We start from the raw sequence: 27,092 nt of genomic DNA, 5'->3' as shown, positions 1-27,092 counted from the left end.
ACCACGACCGGCGAGGCCAGTCCGGGGCAATGAATAGCACCGTCACCGACTCCCGTCGGATTCTCTGCAGAACCCGAGGGTGAGAGGCACTGGAGGAAAGATGTAAAGGAACTGATCCGTCCAGGGTGCCGTGAGAGCGTCCACAGCCACCGCCTGTGGATCTCTTGTCCGAGCGCAGTACCGGGGCAACTGATGGTTGTGTCTGGAGGCCATCATGTCTATCTGCGGACACCCCCACCGACGGGTCAGGGTCTGGAAGACCAGAGGGTTCAGACACCACTCTCCGTGGTGTACGTCCCGCCGGCTGAGGTAATCCGCCTCCCAATTTTCCACGCCTGGTATGAAAATGGCGGACACGGCCCCTGCGTGCTCCTGCACCCAGCACAGAATCCTCTTTACCTCTCTCATCGCTGCACGGCTGCGGGTGCCTCCCTGCTTGTTGATGTAAGCCACCGCCGTGGCATTGTCGGACTGCACCCTGATGTCCTTGTTCCGGAGAACCACTTCTGCCTGGAGCATGGCATAATACACTGCTCGCAGTTCCAGCACATTGATGGACATCTGTGCTTCCTCCGGGGTCCACAGTCCTTGGAAGTGGAGGCCCAGCGTGACCGCTCCCCAGCCCCTGAGGCTGGCGTCCGTGGTAAGGAGCGTCCAATTGTGAATGGCGAACCTCCTTCCCTCCTGCAGGTTACTGGAGTTGAGCCACCACGCCAGAGACGCTCGAGCCTGATGGGAGAGAGAGATCCTCTGCTGTAGAAACAGGTGTGAGCCTGTCCACTGGCGGAGCAGACACAGATGGAAGGGCCGAGAGCGAAACCGCCCGTACTGCACCGCCTCGAACGTGGCCACCATCCTTCCCAGCAGCCTTGTGCAAAGGAGAACTGTGACTGTTCGATGCTGCAGCACCAGTCGCACCGCTTCCTGCAGGGACAAGATCTTGTCCATGGGGAGGAACACCCTTCTCTGGACAGTGTCCAGAATCATCCCTAGGAACAGGATCCTCTGCGATGGGGTCAGCTGTGACTTTTGGATGTTGAGCATCCAGCCATGGGACTCCAGGATCCGACGTGTCAGTTGGATGTTGTGCAGCAGAACCTCCTTGGACGGAGCCTTCAGCAGAAGGTCGTCCAAATAAGGGACAATGGTAACTCCCTGAGCCCTGAGTATTTCCATCATGACAGCCATCACTTTTGTAAATACCCGAGGCGCAGAGGAGAGGCCGAATGGGAGGGCTCGGAACTGTAGGTGATAGTTCTGGACTGCGAACCGCAAGAATGTCTGGTGAGGAGGCCAGATTGGGATATGCAGGTATGCATCTTTGATATCGATGGATACAAGAAACTCCCCTGGTTCCAGGCCTGCAATGACAGACTGGAGAGACTCCATCTTGAAGCGAGTGAACCGCAGGAAGGGGTTGAGCTGCTTTAAGTTCAAGATGGGTCTCACTGAGCCGGCTGGCTTGGGAACCAGAAAAAGGCTGGAATAGAATCCCCTTGCCTTTTCTGGTTCCGGGACCGGGATAACCACCCCTTGATCCCTGAGCTTTTGGATGGCGGCCTGTAAGGCCCTGCCTTTTTCCTGAGAAGCTGGCAAACCTGTAGGAAAAAACCGTTGAGGAGGAGGCAACAAGAAATCTATCTTGTAGCCTACTGCTACCAGGTCCTTTACCCATGCATCCTTGCTTGAACCAGCCCATACCAGATGGTAAAAGAGAAGCCGGCCTCCCACCCTGTGATCTGGACAGGAGTTGGGGGGAGTCATGCTGAGGGCTTTGAGGTAACCTTTGCATCCAGGATTGGAGCACTGGCTGAGCCTCTGCCTCGGAAGCCTCTGGAGCTAGAAGCCGCTCCCCTAGACCTACCCCTGAATCTGGGGGTGGGCCGAAAGGACCGAAAGGACTGCCCTCCAGTAGTAGGAAATGACCTACGTGGGGGAGGGGCTGCAGTGGGCAGGAACTGAGACTTACCCCCTGTAGCCTGTGAAATCATTTTGTCCAGCTCTGGACCAAAGAGGGCCTCCCCAGCAAAGGGTAATGCCTCCACCGCCTTTTTGGAGTCGGCGTCTGCATTCCACTGTCTCAACCAAAGAGTACGGCGAGCAGAAACTGAGAGAGCAGAAATACGGGCCGCAAGCATACAAACGTCTGAAGAGGCTTCAACCAAATAACCTGCAGCCTCACGTATGTGTTCCACTAAGAGCAACATATCACTTGCCCCTGGGTCTAGAGCGGAGGCCACCTGGGAAGCCCATACCTCCATGGCCCTATTGACCCAGCAACCCACCTGTGCCGGACGTTGTAAAAGACCAGCGGCTGTATAAACATTCTTCAGAGCACTCTCTAACCTCCTATCAGACACATCTTTAAGGGTAGAGGCACCTGGGATGGGTAACACTGTCTTTTTAGACAAACGTGATACCGAAGAATCAACAGCAGGTGGCGTCTCACATGACTTTCTAGCATCCTTAGGAAAAGGATAGGCAGTGAAAAATCTCTGAGAAACCTGAAACTTTTTGTCTGGGTGTAGCCTTTTTGCAAGTGTTCATCCAGCTCCTCTGAGGCTGGGAAATATGCAGACTGTTTTTGCCTTTTAGCAAACACTGAGGGACGAGCAGCCGGTCTCACCTCCTCTGTTACATTGAGGGTTAACCGGACTGCTTGTATTAAATCCTCTAAACCCTGAGAAGGGACATCAGTGTCCTGCATGAGCAGAGCATCAGGCTCAGCATCAGGCTGAGCATCAGGGTCATGAAATTCACCCTCCTCTAGAGCTGGCATGTCATCATCTGTATTATCTAACAGAGGGACCCGAGGAAACATCCTACTAGCAGAAGCCAGTCTAGGGGGTGGGGGTGAAGAGGTGTCTGTATGTAATGCTCTAGACAAACTCTCCACAGCAGAGGTTAACTCTGCCTGCTGATCCCTTGCTGCATCCCTATCCTGTCTGGCAGAAGATAACTCAGAAGCTAGCTGAGAAATTACTGTAGACAATTGTGAAGCCCATACAGGAGGTTCCTGCCCCGATGTAGATGGGGTGGGGGCTGGGGATGCAGTACATGAGGGACATAAAATGGCGCCCTCCGCTTGTGGCGCAAACTTATTGCTGCACTTTTTGCACGCAATCTTTTTACCAGCCATCATACACTCCGCAATCTTACACAGAAGGAGAGAAAAGCTGGAATACCGGACAGGAGAGGAGGTATAGGAAAGAGGCAGAGTCTGCCACGAGGCCGCTACGCGCACTGTATATAAATATAACTTGCGCCGGCTAAGGGACCTTTTTGGACACAGTCCAAGCTGCCCTGACCTCCTATGTCCCGCTGTGACTCACTGAACCAGGGTCACCGGCACTTCACAGACGCTTCGAGGGAGCCGCGGATCACGCTGCTTCTTCAATGGCCGCCGCTCCTACAAAGAAGGAGGAAGCGGAAGTACCCAGCATGCCGCGCTCTCGCTCCTCAGGAATGGCGCCGTGTTTAAAAAGTGCGCTGCCGTGGCTTTTTACACTGAATCCCCCCGCTAGCGGGGGATCAGTGTTATACTTACCCCTGCCATAGCTGTCGGGTGCGGCATGCTGAGTGGTCCTCGAGGCGCGCTGCAAGCAGCGGCGACGGGACCTCAGGATCAGTGGATCCTGCAGCCAGGTACCGGAGGCGAGCTGCATGCAGCTGCGACCGGACCTGCCGGCAGCGCCCGCGTCGCAGGCAGGTAGGGACAGGGAGCTACCTGCCTGTCCTCTTGCTGATTGTAGCATCATATATTTAAAAAATCAATAAAGCTCAGGAGTGAGCCTTGAACGCACCCAGCTCCCGCAGGGCACATGCTAAAACTGCCTAGGAGAGGAAGTAGAAGGGGAGGAGTTAGTCACTATTAATTTATTCTAAAGTGCCCAAGCTCCCTGTGGTCGCCTTCTATTCCCCACTGTAACTCTCCAGTGTCACCTAGTGGAGGAAAGAGAAAAAAACATGCATATATGTATGCTGTTTCTCTTCTTTTTCTTCTGTTGTTTTTTAACTTGTAAGCTGTAACAAAATTTTAATTAAAAAAAATCATTGAATTAAAAAAAAAATAGTACAAACAGTCTGATCCACATTCCAGGATTATAACAGGTGGTCTTAGATCTAGACTTTACCCTTTCTAGACCTTGGATATTTTGGGGAATATATACCTCTCAATAATGTAAGAAAATGACACCAGATATACAAATACTACTTATTAGGACGGCGGCGGCGGCGGCGGCGGCTGTCAAGAAGACCATCTTATCACAATGGCCCCTATAAGCTTGGTCTTTCCCAGAATAATATACCTCTTTCAGATGGATTGGACTTCAAAAGGAGAAATTAGCTACAAAATTTTTTGAAACTTGGTTACCACACGTACGTACTCTGTCGGTCCCTCTGGAGGAGGCTTGGAGAAATTCTCTCAAATACAACTTGGTATATGGCAGGATAACTGGATACAGAGCCCCCTTTTTAGGGTTACGGAGAGTCCTGCATAGCTCATGTAAATATTGATGAATATGACAGAACTCTGGGAGGCAATGGAGTCATCTGCCGCCGGGCTCCTGCTCTCAAGGGGGCACCTCTCCTCCCTTGCAAGGTTAAATAAGTTAATTGAAAGCCAATGATATCACTTCTGTGGCCGAGTTCTGAGAAATATGTGTGCTATACATACATACATACATACAGATATAGATCAGGGTTGCCGACCCTCCCGGAATTTGCGGGAGTCTCCCGAAAATCGAGTCCTTCCTCCCGGCCCCCGGAAGGGTGGGCAACCCTCCCGGAATCAGGGGGACCCCCACTGAGCCCCCCGATCGCGGCATTTATATGCCGCAATCCGCGGGTCTCAGGGGAGGAGCTAAAACGGCACAATCGTGTCGTTTTAGCCCCGCCCCCTCCATGGATATCAGTTATTTAGCCTATTTCCCGTAATGGAGGTGGGGCTTAATGACGTCACGATTAAGCCCCGCCCCCAAAATTCGTAATGAAAGATTCCTCTCCGGGCTTCTCCCGGAGAGGATTTTTTGAAAGTCGGCAACCCTGATATATCTTGCCTCCGGGCAACTGGAGCGAACTTACGCCACTGATATGGGCCAAAATGTATATCCTTATTATGGAGGATAAAATGAGTGAATCGTTATGTTAAGAAGTATTACTGGTGAAATATAATGTATATGTAATGCTAAGAATGTTTTTTATCTTTTATACGGCAATGAATAAGAAAAAATAAATAAAACCTCTATTTTAACAAAAAAAAAAAAAAACAGGTGCTGCAGATCCAGGTGCAGGCAGGAACCTGGACTGAGCAGGTCCGGTCTGAGAGTTAACCAAAACTGTTGGCAAACCAATGTCATCGGGGCTATCTGTAGGAGATCCCCGCCTTACTGTTTGAATTTCCTCAGGGGTACCGGAGGAAAGACACACGGAAGACGTAACTTCCATGCAATTGATAGTGCATCTGTGAAACTGAAAACATTTTTTTTCAAGTAAAAATCAGAGAAAAGCTTGTGTGATTGCCTGAGGCAACCCCTGCTGAAATAACGGTGCACCAGCTTCCTGCTAGCACCACCAAAAAACTGGGGAGCTGAGGTTATAGGGGAGAGGAGCCGAGCATCCTGGGAACCCTGAAAGCTTTGCTGATTGGTGCCCCGTCCTCTGGGTCTGCCTACAACCCCTATGTCACCCTGTCGTCCCCATGAACCTCGAAGTAAGAGAGAGTAAACCAAAGGTAAGTCTGCCATAACGTTTAATTCTGGAATTTACAAAATATAGATTTATTTATAAAAAATTCCCCATGCTGCATGCATGGAAAAGCTTTCTCTGATGTCTAACAAGATTCATTTTTTTGCTAAAACATTTCCCACATTCAGGACATGAAAATGTTTTTTCACCTGTATGTACCCTCTCATGTGTAACAAGATTACATTTATTTGTAAAACATTTCCCACATTCAGGACATGAAAATGGTTTCTCACCTGTATGTACCCTCTCATGTTTAACAAGACTGGATTTATCAGTAAAACATTTCCCACATTCAGAACATGAAAATGGTTTCTCACCTGTATGTACCCTCTCATGTTTAACAAGACTGGATTTATCAGTAAAACATTTCCCACATTCAGAACATGAAAATGGTTTCTCACCTGTATGTACCCTCTCATGTATAACAAGACTGGATTTATTGCCACAACATTTCCCACACTCAGAACATGAAAATGGTTTCTCACCTGTATGTTCCCTCTCATGTATAACAAGATTGGATTTATCGCTATAACATTTCCCACATTCAGAGCATGAAAATGGCTTCTCACCTGTATGTACCCTCTCATGTATAACAAGACTAGATTTAGCAGTAAAACATTTCCCACATTCAGGACATGAAAATGGTTTCTCACCTGTATGTATCCTCTCATGTGTAACAAGACTGGATTTATCAGTAAAACATTTCCCACATTCAGGACATGAAAATGGTTTCGCACCTGTATGTACCCTCTCATGTACAACAAGATTGGATTTCTGACTAAAACATTTCCCACATTCAGAGCATGGAAATGGTTTCGCACCTGTATGTACCCTCTCATGTGCAACAAGACTGGATTTCTTACTAAAACATTTCCCACATTCAGAGCATGGAAATGGTTTCGCACCTGTATGTACCCTCTCATGTACAACAAGACTGGATTTATCAGTAAAACATTTCCCACATTCAGAACATGAAAATGGTTTCACACCTGTATGTACCCTCTCATGTACAACAAGACTGAATTTATCCCTATAACATTTCCCACATTCAGAGCATGAAAATGGTTTCGCACCTGTATGTACCCTCTCATGTGTAACGAGACAGAATTTAGAAGTAAAACATTTTCCACATTCAGAGCATGAAAACGGTTTCTCACCTGTATGTATCCTCTCATGTGTAACGAGACTGGATTTATAAGCAAAACATTTCCCACACTCAAAACATGAAAATGGTTTCTCACTTGTGGGGTGCCTTGGATGTAAAACAGAATCTGACTGATTTATAGAACTGTCACCAAACTCAGAACTGGATGATATTGTATCATCTTTATTGTCTGTACTGTGTGTAGTAAGGTCTGAATGATCAGGAGAAGGTTCCTCATGACTAGAGGGACCAGATGAAATATCTGCACTGTGACATGTTGGGTGTGTATTGGGGATAATGGGGATTTCTTCTGGAGAATCTTGTCTGATGTTCTTATCTTCTATTATATAATCTGGAGACACAATGAGATCTCCCTCCGAGGTATTCCTGCTTGTGCGCCCATCTACAGGAAACAGATGAATGACAACAGACAAAATTTGTTGCATTGAGAAACAAATGTTCATGGATGTTTTATCACTTACACTGAACATGTCTAATGCTGCGCACACACTGGCCGATATATCGATGGTCCGTCAGCCACTGGGCACCAGTAATAGGTCTGTAACCAACGTGAGCTCCGCAACAGAGCGGATGGGCAATATATTGGTACATTGTTCAATGTGTACAAAAGGGAAAGAGCAGGAGTATAATAGGGGCTGATGGCTCCTGATGTATGAGATACACCAGAGAGTGTGGGGAGGAGACTGGTCAGATCTCTGGGCTGGTAACACATAGTGACATGATGTGTGGAGGAGAGCAGGAGTATAATAGGGGCTGATGGCTCCTGATGTATGAGATACACCAGAGAGTGTGGGGAGGAGACTGGTCAGATCTCTGGGCTGGTAACACACAGTGACATGATGTGAGGGGAGAGCATGAGTATAATAGGGGCTGATGGCTGCTGATGTACGATATACACCAGAGAGTGCGGGGAGGACACTGGTCAGATCTCTGGGCTGATAACACACAGTGACATGATGTGAGGGGGAGAGCAGGAGTATAATAGGGGCTGATGGCTCCTGATGTACGATATACACCAGAGAGTGCGGGGAGGAGACTGGTCAGATCTCTGGGCTGGTAACACACAGTGACATGATGTGAGGGGAGAGCAGGAGTATAATAGGGGCTGATGGCTCCTGATGTATGAGATACACCAGAGAGTGTGGGGAGGAGACTGGTCAGATCTCTGGGCTGGTAACACACAGTGACATGATGTGAGGGGGAGAGCAGGAGTATAATAGGGGCTGATGGCTCCTGATGTATGAGATACACCAGAGAGTGTGGGGAGGAGACTGGTCAGATCTCTGGGCTGGTAACACACAGTGACATGATGTGAGGGGGAGAGCAGGAGTATAATAGGGGCTGATGGCTCCTGATGTATGAGATACACCAGAGAGTGTGGGGAGGAGACTGGTCAGATCTCTGGGCTGGTAACACATAGTGACATGATGTGTGGAGGAGAGCAGGAGTATAATAGGGGCTGATGGCTCCTGATGTATGAGATACACCAGAGAGTGTGGGGAGGAGACTGGTCAGATCTCTGGGCTGGTAACACACAGTGACATGATGTGAGGGGAGAGCATGAGTATAATAGGGGCTGATGGCTGCTGATGTACGATATACACCAGAGAGTGCGGGGAGGACACTGGTCAGATCTCTGGGCTGATAACACACAGTGACATGATGTGAGGGGGAGAGCAGGAGTATAATAGGGGCTGATGGCTCCTGATGTACGATATACACCAGAGAGTGCGGGGAGGAGACTGGTCAGATCTCTGGGCTGGTAACACACAGTGACATGATGTGAGGGGAGAGCAGGAGTATAATAGGGGCTGATGGCTCCTGATGTATGAGATACACCAGAGAGTGTGGGGAGGAGACTGGTCAGATCTCTGGGCTGGTAACACACAGTGACATGATGTGAGGGGGAGAGCAGGAGTATAATAGGGGCTGATGGCTCCTGATGTATGAGATACACCAGAGAGTGTGGGGAGGAGACTGGTCAGATCTCTGGGCTGGTAACACACAGTGACATGATGTGAGGGGGAGAGCAGGAGTATAATAGGGGCTGATGGCTCCTGATGTATGAGATACACCAGAGAGTGCGGGGAGGAGACTGGTCAGATCTCTGGGCTGGTAACACACAGTGACATGATGTGAGGGGGAGAGCAGGAGTATAATGGGGGCTGATGGCTCCTGATGTATGAGATACACTAGAGAGTGTGGGGATTAGACTGGTCAGATCTCTGGGCTGGTAACACAGTGACATGATGTGAGGGGGAGAGCAGGAGTATAATAGGGGCTGATGGCTCCTGATGTATGAGATACACCAGAGAGTGTGGGGAGGAGACTGGTCAGATCTCTGGGCTGGTAACACACAGTGACATGATGTGAGGGGGAGAGCAGGAGTATAATAGGGGCTGATGGCTCCTGATGTATGAGATACACCAGAGAGTGTGGGGAGGAGACTGGTCAGATCTCTGGGCTGGTAACACACAGTGACATGATGTGAGGGGAGAGCAGGAGTATAATAGGGGCTGATGGCTCCTGATGTATGAGATACACCAGAGAGTGTGGGGAGGAGAATGGTCAGATCTCTGGGCTGGTAACACACAGTGACATGATGTGAGGGGGAGAGTAGGAGTATAATAGGGGCTGATGGCTCCTGATGTATGAGATACACCAGAGAGTGTGGGGAGGAGAATGGTCAGATCTCTGGGCTGGTAACACACAGTGACATGATGTGAGGGGAGAGCAGGAGTATAATAGGGGCTGATGGCTCCTGATGTATGAGATACACCAGAGAGTGTGGGGAGGAGACTGGTCAGATCTCTGGGCTGGTAACACAGTGACATGAGGTGAGGGGGAGAGCAGGAGTATAATAGGGGCTGATGGCTCCTGATGTATGAGATACACCAGAGAGTGTGGGGAGGAGACTGGTCAGATCTCTGGGCTGGTAACACACAGTGACATGATGTGAGGGGAGAGCAGGAGTATAATAGGGGCTGATGGCTCCTGATGTATGAGATACACCAGAGAGTGTGGGAGGAGACTGGTCAGATCTCTGGGCTGGTAACACACAGTGACATGATGTGAGGGGGAGAGCAGGAGTATAATAGGGGCTGATGGCTCCTGATGTATGAGATACACCAGAGAGTGTGGGGAGGAGACTGGTCAGATCTCTGGGCTGGTAACACACAGTGACATGATGTGAGGGGGAGAGCAGGAGTATAATAGGGGCTGATGGCTCCTGATTTCTGAGATATCTGTAAAGCTGTATTAACAGAACAAGGATATACTGGGCCAAAAGGTAATGGGGTGAAAGATTCAGAAAGTGAGAGTTTTCCCAGCAATAAATTACATGGCAAAATCAACCTGGTTTTGCAATGTCAATGATTGCCGCTTTAAAAAAAAATGGGAAAACTCCCAAATCTGTTACTTTCTGAAAGTCTCACCCTATTACATATGACCCACTGAATGTAATAAGTGATTATTGCTCACCTGTGCTGATATCTGTAGGGATTTCCTCTATATCTTCTTTCTTATCAGACACATAAGACTCTTCTCTTATCCTCATATCCGTTACATAAGTCTCTTCTTCCTCTGTATCTTCTGCCTTAATGTCAGTCACATCCATCTCTTCTTCTCCCTTTATTTCTTCAACCTTAATATCAGACATTTCTTCACATCGAACCTACAAATAAATATCACATTAGTAATGTCTGATGCTAGTGAGATTACACAGTACAATATCCATGCATAAAACAGACAGACAGACACACTCAGACACACACACAACTGCTGCAATTCATATAGTGACAGTCACTTAGGTATATTGGGGAGACCATAATTCCCTGATCCTCCTATGGGGTCCTGTGATTGTCCTCTGTGCAGTGCTGGGCATACTTGCCTACCCTCCCGGAATGGCCCGGAGGGTCCCGCAAATCGGGTCCCCCTCCCGGCCCCCCAGGAAGGTGGGCAAGTCTCCCGCATTGTAGCCACAGCCCCTGCTCCCCCCTTCCCCACTGTATAAATTTCTGAATTTCGCGGGTCCGTGGGGAGGGGGTGGGGCTAAAATGCCCTCCCCCCATACACTGTCCCGCAAATTAATGAGGCTGCTGGCCAATGACATCTCTCTGGGGTATATCTGTTACTGGGCCCATCATCCTCGCCCCGCCCCGAAAAAACGAAACCTCGTCCAGCCCCCCGTTCACTCCTTACTGGGCCCATCTGTAGGAGACACACAGTGACTGAGGACATGGTATATATGTGATTATCCTGGGAATACAGAGGACGGGACATCTCTCTGGGGTATATCTGTTACTGGGCCCATCTGTAGGAGACACGCAGTGACTGAGGACATGGTATATATGTGATTATCCTGGGAATACAGAGGACGGGACATCTCTCTGCGGTATCTCTGTTACTGGGCCCATCTGTAGGAGACACACAGTGACTGAGGACATGGTATATATGTGATTATCCTGGGAATATAGAGGACGGGGACATCTCTCTGGGGTATCTCTGTTACTGGGCCAATCTGTAGGAGACACACAGTGACTGAGGACGTGGTATATATGAGATTATCCTGGGAATACAGAGGATGGGGACATCTCTCTGGGGTATCTCTGTTACTGGGCCCATCTGTAGTAGACACACAGTGACTGATGACATGGTATATATGTGATTATCCTGGGAATACAGAGGACGGGGACATCTCTCTGGGGTATCTCTGTTACTGGGCCCATCTGTAGGAGACACACAGTGACTGAGGACATGCTATATATGTGATTATCCTGGGAATACAGAGGACGGGGACATCTCTCTGGGGTATTCCTGTTACTGGGCCCATCTGTAGGAGACACACAGTGACTGAGTACATGGTATATATGTGATTATCCTGGGAATACAAAGAACGAAGACATCTCTCTGGGGTATCTCTGTTACTGGGCCTATCTGTAGGAGACACACAGTGACTGAGGACATTGTATATATGTGATTATCCTGGGAATATAGAGGACAGGGACATCTCTCTGGGGTATCTCTGTTACTGGGCCCATCTGTAGGAGACACGCAGTGACTGAGGACATGGTATATATGTGATTATCCTGGGGATACAGAGGACAGGGACATCTCTCTGGGGTATTCCTGTTACTGGGCCCATCTGTAGGAGACACGCAGTGACTGAGGACATGGTATATATGTGATTATCCTGGGAATACAGAGGACAGGGACATCTCTCTGGGGTATTCCTGTTACTGGGCCCATCTGTAGGAGACACGCAGTGACTGAGGACATGGTATATATGTGCAGGGCCGGCGCCACCACTAGGCAGGTTTAGGCATCTGCCTAGGGCGCCGGCCACTAGAGGGCGGTAGTGAGCTGCAGCTTGCCAGCAGCAGAAGCCTGCAGAGAAAGCTACCGCAGAGGAGAGCCAGCCGGAAGAAGGAACTGGAAGGAGGAAGCTGCAGCGATCCAACTGCAGAGAGCCACAGGCAGCATACAGTGAGTGATTTATTCCCCCTACCCCCCGCTGGAGCCCGCCCGTTGTATTAGAATTGCTGGCTGCCTGACAGCAGACAGTCCCGACCCCATCCCTGGCTGCCGGTCGTCAGCACAGCAGCCAGCGGCCATCTTCGTCAGTGGGCGGGCGGCGGCCGCCCCAGCCCCCGCCAGCTAGTCAGCAGCAATCTGGCGCCACAGCCCCCCTCTCCCCGGTGCGCTACTGGACACTTCACACTGTCCACACTTGTCAATAGCCGGGCGGGTGGCGGAGCCGCCGCTCGCACCCCCTCCCCCCACCCGTCCTCCCAGCTACCGTCCAGCTTCCTGGCTGCTGCCTGTACTGTTGTACAATTTATAATAAATAATCAGTGTCTGTAGGCAGCTGCTGGTGGGGACCAGCTGCCTGTGTGCACAGTATAATGTTTGGCATCATGCTGCCTGCACTGCACATAGAAATGAATGGACAGCCAGTGATTGGCTGAGAGCTCTCTGACTGAGAGAGCTCTCAGCCAATCACTGACTGTCCATACATTTCTATGTGCGCCCACTGCTACCCGGCTTCCCCTACGCCATTGGCGTAACTCCAATGCGGCAGACCCCGCAGTGGCTTGGAGGAGCCAGTGCCGCGGGATCTGCAGGGAGCGTTCTTAAAAAATGCACATGTCTGGTACAGTACATGTAAATCAGGGATGCTGGAAAGCGCCCGCATCCCTGACTCCTCCTGCTGACAGTGACCAATTCCCTTAAAGCCGGCCATGCCGCACCCGCTCTCCCTGGCCACTGAGGATGGAGGGGTCAGTGGCGTACACATCGGGGATGGGGTTATTTAAAAGTTAGCCGGCTGTTTCACAGAAGCATCCCTGTAACTGCACAGATGGAACATAGCAGGGAGTGTGCAGCCTAACTATATCCCCCATACCACAGCCTAACCATCACCTCCCATGCTGCAGCCTAGCCATCACCTTAACTGTCACAGCCTAGCCATACCCTCCCCTGGCACAGCCTAATGGTAACTTTCCCTGACACATAGCCGCCACCATCCCCACCGCAGCTTATCCGTTACCTTCCCTGCCGCAGCTTAGCCGTCACCTTCCCCACAGCAGCTTAGCTGTCACCTTCCCCGCCTCAGCCTAATGTTAACTTCTTCCACAGATTTTTTGCTTCTACTGTGGGACTTAATGTGATATCTAGTCCCTACTGTGCGGCGTAATGTGATTTCTGGCCCCTACTGTGCGGCGTAATGTGATTTCTGGCCCCTACTGTGCGGCGTAATGTGATTTCTGGCCCCTACTTTGCGGGGTAATGTGATTTGTGGCTCCAAATGTGCAGCGTAATGTATTTTTTGTGTCCTACTGTGTGACGTAATGTGATTTTGTGGCTCCTACTCTCCTGCGTAATGTGATGTTTGGCTCCTACTGTGTGGCATAATGTGTAATGAGGCACTAGTATTAGATAAGGGGGGTTAGGCTAAGGGGTCCTTCTATTGTGATGCATAATGCATATGAGGGGTATATAGGGTGGTACAGGATATGCCTCCTTTTGAGTCGCCTCACCCTGTTTTCTGGTGGGTAATAATTACAGCCTTTACTTTTCCATAGTCCCACCTCAAAATTTCCACTTTGATCACTGCTACTATGACATGTTAGTGAAAAGCCACTCTTCCCGCTCCACCCATTGTTGATTTTGTGCCGCCCACATGAGGCTACTTCCAAAAAATTTCCAGGGCTACTTTTAGTCCCTAATCCACCCCTGCACGTGGCCTCACTAGTGAGTGCCTTTCTCCCTGCATTATCTTGCCTGGCCACCAGTGCTAGAAGGACTTAATAATGTAGCTGCGCCACAGACTGCCTGTTCAGTAACAGAGCATGTGCAGCACCAGCACTGCGCACCCAGGGACTGGCTATATAATGCAGTGGCACACATTCACGCAGCCAGCGCTGCTTTAGAGTGGCATGGATGAGTGATGCTGTCCTCCTCACATGCTGCTCAACTCCATGCTGAAGTTGCTGCTGCGACTGGTTTATTTACCTGCAGTGTGACATGTAGTGTAGGGCGGGGGCAGGGGGGGCGGTGTCCTGTAGGTTTGCCTAGGATGCCTAGCTGCCTTGCACCGGCCCTGTATATGTGATTATCCTGTGAATACAGAGGACGGGGACATCTCTCTGGGGTATCTATGTTACTGGGCCCATCTGTAGGAGACACGCAGTGACTGAGGACATGGTATATATGTGATTATCCTGGGAACACAGAGGACGGGGACATCTCTCTGGGGTATCTCTGTTACTGGGCCCATCTGTAGGAGAAACGCAGTGACTGAGGACATTGTATATATGTGATTATCCTGGGAATACAGAGGACGGGGATATCTCTCTGGGGTATCTCTGTTACTGGGCCCATCTGTAGGAGACACACAGTGACTGAGGACATGGTATATATGTGATTATCCTGGGAATACAGAGGACGGGGATATCTCTCTGGGGTATCTCTGTTACTGGGCCCATCTGTAGGAGAAACGCAGTGACTGAGGACATTGTATATATGTGATTATCCTGGGAATACAGAGGACGGGGACATCTCTCTGGGGTATCTCTGTTACTGGGCCCATCTGTAGGAGACACACAGTGACTGAGGACATTATATATATGTGATTATCCTGGGAATACAGAGGACAGGGACATCTCTCTGGGGTATCTCTGTTACTGGGCCCATCTGTAGGAGACACACAGTGACTGAGGACATTGTATATATGTGATTATCCTGGGAATACAGAGGACGGGGACATCTCTCTGGGGTATCTCTGTTACTGGCTCCATCTGTAGGAGACACGCAGTGACTGAGGACATGGTATATATGTGATTATCCTGGGAATACAGAGGACGGGGACATCTCTCTGGGGTATCTCTGTTACTGGGCCCATCTGTAGGAGACAGGCAGTGACTGAGGACATGGTATATATGTGATTATCCTGGGAATACAGAGGACGGGGACATCTCTCTGGGGTATCTCTGTTACTGGGCCCATCTGTAGGAGACACGCAGTGACTGATGACATGGTATATATGTGATTATCCTGGGAATACAGAGGACGGGGACATCTCTCTGGGGTATCTCTGTTACTGGGCCCATCTGCAGGAGACACACAGTGAATGAGGACATGGTATATATGTGATTATCCTGGGAATGCAGAGGACGGGGACATCTCTCTGGGGTATTCCTGTTACTGGGCCCATCTGTAGGAGACACACAGTGACTGAGGACATGGTATATATGTGATTATCCTGGGAATACAGAGGACGGGGACATCTCTCTGGGGTATCTCTGTTACTGGGCCCATCTGTAGGAGACACACAGTGACTGAGGACATGGTATATATGTGATTATCCTGGGAATACAGAAGACGGGGACATCTCTCTGGGGTATTCCTGTTACTGGGCCCATCTGTAGGAGATACACAGTGACTGAGGACATGGTATATATGTAATTATCCTGGGAATACAGAGGACGGGGACATCTCTCTGGGGTATCTCTGTTACTGGGCCCATCTGTAGGAGACACACAGTGACTGAGGACATTGTATATATGTGATTATCCTGGGAATACAGAGGACGGGGACATCTCTCTGGGGTATCTCTGTTACTGGGCCCATCTGTAGGAGACACACAGTGACTGAGGACATGGTATATATGTGATTATCCTGGGAATACAGAGGACGGGGACATCTCTCTGGGGTATCTCTGTTACTGGGCCCATCTGTAGGAGACACACAGTGACTGAGGACATGGTATATATGTGATTATCCTGGGAATACAGAGGACGGGGACATCTCTCTGGGGTATCTCTGTTACTGGGCCCATCTGTAGGAGACACGCAGTGACTGAGGACATGGTATATATGTGATTATCCTGGGAATACAGAGGACGGGGACATCTCTCTGGGGTTTTCCTGTTACTGGGCCCATCTGTAGGAGACACGCAGTGACTGAGGACATGGTATATATGTGATTATCCTGGGAATACAGAGGACAGGGACATCTCTCTGGGGTTTTCCTGTTACTGGGCCCATCTGTAGGAGACACGCAGTGACTGAGGACATGGTATATATGTGATTATCCTGGGAATACAGAGGACGGGGACATCTCTCTGGGGTATCTCTGTTACTGGGCCCATCTGTAGGATACACGCAGTGACTGAGGACATGGTATATATGTGATTATCCTGGGAATACAGAGGACGGGGACATCTCTCTGGGGTATCTCTGTTACTGGGCCCATCTGTAGGAGACACACAGTGACTGAGCACATGGTATATATGTGATTATCCTGGGAATACAGAGGACGGGGACATCTCTCTGGGGTATCTCTGTTACTGGGCCCATCTGTAGGAGACACACAGTGACTGAGGACATGGTATATATGTGATTATCCTGGGAATACAGAGGACAGGACATCTCTCTGGGGTATCTCTGTTACTGGGCCATCTGTAGGAGACACGCAGTGACTGAGGACATGGTATATATGTGATTATCCTGGGAATACAGAGGACGGGGACATCTCTCTGGGGTATCTCTGTTACTGGGCCCATCTGTAGGAGACACGCAGTGACTGAGGACATGGTATATATGTGATTATCCTGGGAATACAGAGGACAGGGACATCTCTCTGGGGTATCTCTGTTACTGGGCCCATCTGTAGGAGACACACAGTGACTGAGGACATGGTATATATGTGATTATCCTGGGAATACAGAGGACGGGGACATCTCTCTGGGGTATCTCTGTTACTGGGCCCATCTGTAGGAGACACACAGTGACTGAGGACATGGTATATATGTGATTATCCTGGGAATACAGAGGACGGGGACATCTCTCTGGGGTATTCCTGTTACTGGGCCCATCTGTAGGAGACACGCCGTGACTGAGGACATGGTATATATGTGATTATCCTGGGAATACAGAGGACGGGGACATCTCTCTGGGGTATCTCTGTTACTGGGCCCGTCTGTAGGAGACACACAGTGACTGAGGACATGGTATATATGTGATTATCCTGGGAATACAGAGGACTGGGACATCTCTCTGGGGTATCTCTGTTACTCGGCCCATCTATAGGAGACACACAGTGACTGAGGACATGGTATATATGTGATTATCCTGGGAATACAGAGGATGGGGACATCTCTCTGGGGTATCTCTGTTACTGGGCCCATCTGTAGGAGACACGCAGTGACTGAGGACATTGTATATATGTGATTATCCTGGGAATACAGAGGACGGGGACATCTCTCTGGGGTATTCCTGTTACTGGGCCCATCTGTAGGAGACACGCAGTGACTGAGGACATTGTATATATGTGATTATCCTGGGAATACAGAGGTCGGGGACATCTCTCTGGGGTAGCTCTGTTACTGGGCCCATCTGTAGGAGACACGCAGTGACTGAGGACATGGTATATATGTGATTATCCTGGGAATACAGAGGACGAGGACATCTCTCTGGGGTATCTCAGTTACTGGGCCCATCTGTAGGAGACACACAGTGACTGAGGACATGGTATATATGTGATTATCCTGGGAATACAGAGGACGGGGGCATCTCTCTGGGGTATCTCTGTTACTGGGCCCATCTGTAGGAGACACACAGTGACTGAGGACATGGTATATATGTGATTATCCTGGGAATACAGAAGACGGGGACATCTCTCTGGGGTATTCCTGTTACTGGGCCCATCTGTAGGAGATACACAGTGACTGAGGACATGGTATATATGTGATTATCCTGGGAATACAGAGGACGGGGACATCTCTCTGGGGTATCTCTGTTACTGGACCCATCTGTAGGAGACACACAGTGACTGAGGACATTGTATATATGTGATTATCCTGGGAATACAGAGGACAGGGACATCTCTCTGGGGTATTCCTGTTACTGGGCCCATCTGTAGGAGACACGCAGTGACTGAGGACATGGTATATATGTGATTATCCTGGGAATACAGAGGACGGGGACATCTCTCTGGGGTATCTCTGTTACTGGGCCCATCTGTAGGAGACACACAGTGACTGAGGACATGGTATATATGTGATTATCCTGGGAATACAGAGGACGGGGACATCTCTCTGGGGTATCTCTGTTACTGGGCCCATCTGTAGGAGACACACAGTGACTGAGGACATGGTATATATGTGATTATCCTGGGAATACAGAGGACGGGGACATCTCTCTGGGGTATCTCTGTTACTGGGCCCATCTGTAGGAGACACGCAGTGACTGAGGACATGGTATATATGTGATTATCCTGGGAATACAGAGGACGGGGACATCTCTCTGGGGTATTCCTGTTACTGGGCCCATCTGTAGGAGACACGCAGTGACTGAGGACATGGTATATATGTGATTATCCTGGGAATACAGAGGACGGGGACATCTCTCTGGGGTATCTCTGTTACTGGGCCCATCTGTAGGATACACGCAGTGACTGAGGACATGGTATATATGTGATTATCCTGGGAATACAGAGGACGGGGACATCTCTCTGGGGTATCTCTGTTACTGGGCCCATCTGTAGGAGACACACAGTGACTGAGCACATGGTATATATGTGATTATCCTGGGAATACAGAGGACGGGGACATCTCTCTGGGGTATCTCTGTTACTGGGCACATCTGTAGGAGACACACAGTGACTGAGGACGTGGTATATATGTGATTATCCTGGGAATACAGAGGACAGGACATCTCTCTGGGGTATCTCTGTTACTGGGCCATCTGTAGGAGACACGCAGTGACTGAGGACATGGTATATATGTGATTATCCTGGGAATACAGAGGACGGGGACATCTCTCTGGGGTATCTCTGTTACTGGGCCCATCTGTAGGAGACACGAAGTGACTGAGGACATGGTATATATGTGATTATCCTGGGAATACAGAGGACAGGGACATCTCTCTGGGGTATCTCTGTTACTGGGCCCATCTGTAGGAGACACACAGTGACTGAGGACATGGTATATATGTGATTATCCTGGGAATACAGAGGACGGGGACATCTCTCTGGGGTATCTCTGTTACTGGGCCCATCTGTAGGAGACACACAGTGACTGAGGACATGGTATATATGTGATTATCCTGGGAATACAGAGGACGGGGACATCTCTCTGGGGTATTCCTGTTACTGGGCCCATCTGTAGGAGACACGCAGTGACTGAGGACATGGTATATATGTGATTATCCTGGGAATACAGAGGACGGGGACATCTCTCTGGGGTATCTCTGTTACTGGGCCCGTCTGTAGGAGACACACAGTGACTGAGGACATGGTATATATGTGATTATCCTGGGAATACAGAGGACTGGGACATCTCTCTGGGGTATCTCTGTTACTCGGCCCATCTATAGGAGACACACAGTGACTGAGGACATGGTATATATGTGATTATCCTGGGAATACAGAGGACGGGGACATCTCTCTGGGGTATCTCTGTTACTGGGCCCATCTGTAGGAGACACGCAGTGACTGAGGACATTGTATATATGTGATTATCCTGGGAATACAGAGGACGGGGACATCTCTCTGGGGTATTCCTGTTACTGGGCCCATCTGTAGGAGACACGCAGTGACTGAGGACATGGTATATATGTGATTATCCTGGGAATACAGAGGACGGGGACATCTCTCTGGGGTATCTCTGTTACTGGGCCCATCTGTAGGAGACACGCAGTGACTGAGGACATGGTATATATGTGATTATCCTGGGAATACAGAGGACGGGGACATCTCTCTGGCGTATCTCTGTTACTGGGCCCATCTGTAGGAGACATGCAGTGACTGAGGACATGGTATATATGTGATTATCCTGGGAATACAGAGTACGGGGACATCTCTCTGGGGTATCTCTGTTACTGGGCCCATCTGTAGGAGACACACAGTGACTGAGGACATGGTATATATGTGATTATCCTGGGAATACAGAGTACGGGGACATCTCTCTGGGGTATCTCTGTTACTGGGCCCATCTGTAGGAGACACGCAGTGACTGAGGACATGGTATATATGTGTGTATCCTGGGAATACAGAGTACGGGGACATCTCTCTGGGGTATCCCTCTTACTGGGCCCATCTGTAGGAGACACACAGTGACTGAGGACATTATATATATGTAATTATCCTGGGAATACAGAGGACAGGGACATCTCTCTGGGGTATCTCTGTTACTGGGCCCATCTGTAGGAGACACACAGTGACTGAGGACATGGTATATATGTGATTATCCTGGGAATACAGAGTACGGGGACATCTCTCTGGGGTATCCCTCTTACTGGGCCCATCTGTAGGAGACACACAGTGACTGAGGACATTATATATATATGTGATTATCCTGGGAATAGAGAGGACAGGGACATCTCTCTGGGGTATCTCTGTTACTGGGCCCATCTGTAGGAGACACGCAGTGACTGAGGACATTATATATATGTGATTATCCTGGGAATACAGAGGACGGGGACATCTCTCTGGGGTATCTCTGTTACTGGCTCCATCTGTAGGAGACACGCAGTGACTGAGGACATGGTATATATGTGATTATCCTGGGAATACAGAGGACAGGGACATCTCTCTGGGGTATCTCTGTTACTGGGCCCATCTGTAGGAGACAGGCAGTGACTGAGGACATGGTATATATGTGATTATCCTGGGAATACAGAGGACGGGGACATCTCTCTGGGGTATCTCTGTTACTGGGCCCATCTGTAGGAGACACGCAGTGACTGATGACATGGTATATATGTGATTATCCTGGGAATACAGAGGACGGGGACATCTCTCTGGGGTATCTCTGTTACTGGGCCCATCTGCAGGAGACACACAGTGAATGAGGACATGGTATACATGTGATTATCCTGGGAATGCAGAGGACGGGGACATCTCTCTGGGGTATTCCTGTTACTGCGCCCATCTGTAGGAGACACACAGTGACTGAGGACATGTATATATGTGATTATCCTGGGAATACAGAGGACGGGGACATCTCTCTGGGGTAGCTCTGTTACTGGGCCCATCTGTAGGAGACACGCAGTGACTGAGGACATGGTATATATGTGATTATCCTGGGAATACAGAGGACGGGGACATCTCTATGGGATCTCTGTTACTGAGCCCATCTGTAGGAGACACGCAGTGACTGAGGACATGGTATATATGTGATTATCCTGGGAATACAGAGGACAAGTACATCTCTCTGGGGTATCTCTGTTACTGGCCCATCTGTAGGAGACACGCAGTGACTGAGGACATGGTATATATGTGATTATCCTGGGAATACAGAGGACGGGGACATCTCTCTGGGGTATTCCTGTTACTGGGCCCATCTGTAGGAGACACGCAGTGACTGAGGACATTGTATATATGTGATTATCCTGGGAATACAGAGGTCGGGGACATCTCTCTGGGGTAGCTCTGTTACTGGGCCCATCTGTAGGAGACACGCAGTGACTGAGGACATGGTATATATGTGATTTCCTGGGAATACAGAGGACGAGGACATCTCTCTGGGGTATCTCTGTTACTGGGCCCATCTGTAGGAGACACACAGTGACTGAGGACATGGTATATATGTGATTATCCTGGGAATACAGAGGACGGGGGCATCTCTCTGGGGTATCTCTGTTACTGGGCCCATCTGTAGGAGACACACAGTGACTGAGGACATGGTATATATGTGATTATCCTGGGAATACAGAAGACGGGGACATCTCTCTGGGGTATTCCTGTTACTGGGCCCATCTGTAGGAGACACGCAGTGACTGAGGACATGGTATATATGTGATTATCCTGGGAATACAGAGGACGGGGACATCTCTCTGGGATATCTCTGTTACTGGGCCCATCTGTAGGAGACACGCAGTGACTGAGGACATGGTATATATGTGATTATCCTGGGAATACAGAGGACGGGGACATCTCTCTGGGGTATCTCTGTTACTGGCTCCATCTGTAGGAGACACGCAGTGACTGAGGACATGGTATATATGTGATTATCCTGGGAATACAGAGGACAGGGACATCTCTCTGGGGTATCTCTGTTACTGGGCCCATCTGTAGGAGACAGGCAGTGACTGAGGACATGGTATATATGTGATTATCCTGGGAATACAGAGGACGGGGACATCTCTCTGGGATATCTCTGTTACTGGGCCCATCTGTAGGAGACACGCAGTGACTGAGGACATGGTATATATGTGATTATCCTGGGAATACAGAGGACGGGGACATCTCTCTGGGGTATCTCTGTTACTGGGACCATCTGTAGGAGACACGCAGTGACTGAGGACATGGTATATATGTGATTATCCTGGGAATACAAAGGACGGGGACATCTCTCTGGGGTATCTCTGTTACTGGGCCCATCTGTAGGAGACACGCAGTGACTGAGGACATGGTATATATGTGACTATCCTGGGAATACAGAGGACGGGGACATCTCTCTGGGGCCCATCTGTAGGAGACACGCAGTGACTGAGGACATGGTATATATGTGATTATCCTGGGAATACAGAGGACGGGGATATCTCTCTGGGGTATCTCTGTTACTGGGCCCATCTGTAGGAGACACACAGTGACTGAGGACATGATATATATGTGATTATCCTGGGAATACAGAAGACGGGGACATCTCTCTGGGGTATTCCTGTTACTGGGCCCATCTGTAGGAGACACGTAGTGATAATCACATATATACCATGTCCTCAGTCACTGCGTGTCTCCTACAGATGGGGCCAGTAACAGAGATACCCCAGAGAGATGTCCCCGTCCTCTGTATCCCCAGGATAATCACATATATACAATGTACTCAGTCACTGCATGTCATTTTAGCTCCTCCCCCTCCTCTGAGACCCGAGGATTGAGGCACTTTAATGCCGCGATCTGGGTGGACAGCGGGGGTCCCCCCTGAATCCGGGAGGGTTGCCCACCCTTCCGGGGGGCCGGGAGGGGGACCCGATTTTCGGGAGACTCGGCAACCCAGTATTATTCCTCAAATTTCCCCTGAATCTTCCTACCTGTAGTTTCAGTGCATGTCCCCGTGTTCTGTTGCTCCTCTTCCTGTGAAGAATGTCTCAAACCTGTACCTTGTTAAAACCCTCTCTCATGTCCCCCCTTTCCCTTCTCTGCTCTAAACTATACAAATTAAGATCTTTTAGTCTTTCCTGGTACGTTTTGTGATGTAGGCCATGCACCATTTTAGTTGCCCTTCTTTGTACAGTCTCTAATGTATTTGGTACTCTTTACCTAGAACGGCGCCGCCGATCAAAATCGTGGTCATCGCGGGTAAAAATCGCGGTGATCGCGGTAATCGCGGGCATCGCGGGTAAAATTGGATGGTCGCGATGCCCGCGATCACCGCGATTTTCCCATAGGGAACAATGTTAAAAAGCCTGATTGACCGCGATTTTACACTTAAATGCCTCAATGGACCCGATTTTGGCATATAAATCAATGTAAAATGGGCCACACAGCCCAAATAGGGCCAATGAACCGTTAAATGTCCCCCCAAATTTTTAACGCCACCCCACGATCCACGCCAACCCGAAGCGTGGCGAGCGCAGCGAGCCCGCGAGGGGCGGCGGTACGCGTCCTCCAACCTTTTCATGCCCTACTATCCACGTCGGCGTGGTGTGAGAATAGAATAGTGTGGCGAGCGCAGCGAGCCACCGAGCCCGAAGCGTGGCGAGCGCAGCGAGCCCCGCGAGGGGACGCGGATACCTTCACAGGTAGACGCGTCCCCTCGCGGGCTTCACAGGTGTCCGGGTCGCCACGGACACCTGTGAAGCCCGCAAGGGGACGCGTATAACTGTGAAGGTATCCGCGTCCCCTCGCGGGGCTCGGTGCGCTCGCCTCGCTGCGCTCGCCACACTATTATATTCTCACACCACGCCGACGTGGATAGTAGGGCATGAAAAGGTCGGAGGACGCGTACCGCCGCCCCTCGCGGGCTCGCTGCGCTCGCCACGCTTCGGGTTGGCGTGGATCGTGGGGTGGCGTTAAAAATTTGGGGGGACATTTAAGGGTTAATGGGCTCTGTGGCCCATTTAACATTGATTCCTATGGCCAAATCGGGTTGATTGAGCCATTTAACACTAAAATCGGGTCAATCGCGACTTTTAACATTGTTCCCTATGGGAAATCGTGAGCATCGCGTCGCGGGCATCGCGGGTGCATTTATGTGCGGCCGCGACGCGACCGACACGATTTCCCTGTTTAACATTGGTTTCAATGGGAAATCGCGGGCATCGCGTCGGTCGCGTCGCGGCCATACATTAATGTACCCGCGATGCCCGCGACGGGCGCCGCACTAAGTAAAGAGTACCATGTATTTATATCCTTCTGAAGATATGGCCTCCAGAACTGAACACAATACTCTAGGTGAGGTCGTACCAATGACCTATACAGCGGCATTATTACTTCTTTCTTTCTACTGCTGATACCTAGGGTTACCACCTTTTTGTTGAGAGATTCCCGGACAGTGGCCCGCCCCTTGACACACACCCAGCCCACCCACTGCCCCGCCCCTGTCCCACCCCCAGCTCCACCCTTTGACCCGCCTTATGTTGATATTTTTTTAACCTTTGCTTCAATCTCATTCTTGATTTTGCATACCATAATGCTAGTTACATGTTACATCATACACAGTAATGCCCATTAAACGTTATGGCACACTGTGATGCCCATTACATGTTACGCCATACACCGCAATGCCCATGACATGATATGCCAGGACTGAAAAGGTTCTTTATGAGGAGGATCAAGAAAGAAAGTGCGCGCCGCAGGCGCGCACCAAAAAATTTCAACGTAATGCCGATTACACGTCACACACCCATTACATAGTATACAAAATGCCATAGCATACCACATGCCATAATGCCCATTACATATTATGCCACACACCATGATGCCCATTACACATTATGCTTATTACTTGTTATGCCAGGACTCAATTTTCGGTACTCTTTACCTAGCACGGCGCCCACGATCTTGATCGTGGGCATCGTGAGGTAAAAAATCGCGTCGGTCGCGTCGTGTGCGGGCTAAAGGTGCCCGGACGCGACGCGATGCTCACGATTTCCCATTGAAAACCATGTTAAACATGGAAATCGTGTCGGTCGCGTCGCGGCCGGCCATAAATGTGCACACGATGGCCACGACGCGATGCCCACGATTTGCCATAGGAATTAATGTTAAAAGGCCCGATGGACACGATTTTCATGTTAAATGGCTCAATGGACCCGATTTTACCATAGTAAACAATGTTAAATGGGCCTTAGAGCCCAAATAGGCACAATTAACCCTTAAATGTCCCCCCAAATTTTTTAACGCCACCCCACGATCCACGCCAACCCGAAGCGTGGCGAGCGCAGCGAGCCCGCGAGGGGCGGCGGTACGCGCCCTCCGACCTTTTCATGCCCTACTATCCACGTCGGCGTGGAGTTGAGAATAGAATAGTGTGGCGAGCGCAGCGAGCCACCGAGGCCCGAAGCGTGGCGAGCGCAGCGAGCCCCGCGAGGGGACGCGGATACCTTCACAGGTAAACGCGTCCCCTCGCGGACTTCACAGGTGTCCGCGTCGCCACGGACACCTGTGAAGCCCGCGAGGGGACGCGTATAACTGTGAAGGTATCCGCGTGCGCTCGCCACGCTTCGGGCCTCGGTGGCTCGCTGCGCTCGCCACACTATTCTATTCTCAACTCCACGCCGACGTGGATAGTAGGGTATGAAAAGGTCGGAGGACGCGTACCGCCGCCCCTCGCGGGCTCGCTGCGCTCGCCACGCTTTGGGTTGGCGTGGATCGTGGGGTGGCGTTAAAAAATTTGGGGGGACATTTAAGGGTTAATTGTGCCTATTTGGGCTCTAAGGCCCATTTAACATTGATTCCTATGTGGAAATCGCGGGCATTGAGGCATTTGACATAAAAATCGTGTCCATCGGGCCTTTTAACATAGATTCCTATGGCAAATCGGGGGCATCGCGTCGCGGCCATCGTGTGCACATTTATGGCTGGCCGCGACGCGACCGACGCGATTTCCATGTTTAACATGGGTTTCAATGGGAAATCGTGGGCATCGCGTCGGTCGCGTCGCGGGCAGGCATAAATGTACCCGCGATGCCCGCGATGGGCGCCGTGTTAGGTAAAGAGTACCCAATTTTCTAAGATAGGGACAACACGGACACCGTAATGCCGATTACACATCACACATCCATTACATAGTATAACACATGCCATAATGCCCATTACATGTTATGTCACACACCGTGATGCCCATTAAACATATGCCACACACCGTGATGCCCATTAAACATATGCCACACACCGTGATGCCCATTAAACATATGCCACACACCGTGATGCCCATTAAACATATGCCTCACACAGAGTTGCTCATAATACAAATGCCACACACAGATGCACATTAGATATGCCACATACCATTATACATATGCCACAGATGACCATAGACCATTACAGACATGCCACAACCCATGATGCCCATTATACATATGCCACACATTGCGATTTTATATTGAAAAAACAAAATGGAAAGTGTGCAGGATTATCAGCAGAGCCAGTACCTTGAACTTCAAGCAGCATACCCAGCTCAGCCTCTGTTTATCACACTTTCAACTTCATCTAGCAGCACTGCACTGAATGTACCTGT

The 27,092-nt window shown here is 49.9% G+C and overlaps 2 protein-coding genes across 2 annotated transcripts in view; both read right to left on the bottom strand.

The window, feature by feature from the left end:
* The window catches only part of LOC146009552 (uncharacterized), a 485,071-nt gene that overhangs the window by 394,740 nt on the left and 63,239 nt on the right, over positions 1-27,092 (bottom strand). The gene's annotated exons all lie outside the window — the stretch shown is intronic.
* LOC146007376 (uncharacterized) lies at positions 5,782-11,446 on the bottom strand. The gene is made up of 2 exons (XM_083145725.1): positions 10,391-11,446; positions 5,782-7,292 (listed from the first exon to the last, which is right to left on the bottom strand). The coding sequence occupies exons 1-2, from the start codon at positions 10,566-10,568 to the stop codon at positions 5,782-5,784; spliced, it is 1,689 nt and encodes a 562-aa protein (XP_083001851.1). The 5' UTR covers positions 10,569-11,446.

Source organism: Crinia signifera, chromosome 6 (assembly GCF_055691185.1).
Source record: "Crinia signifera chromosome 6, ASM5569118v1, whole genome shotgun sequence".
NCBI lineage: Eukaryota > Metazoa > Chordata > Amphibia > Anura > Myobatrachidae > Crinia > Crinia signifera.
Note: the sequence above shows the minus strand (reverse complement) of the source record. Positions and strands in the feature narration are given on the sequence as shown.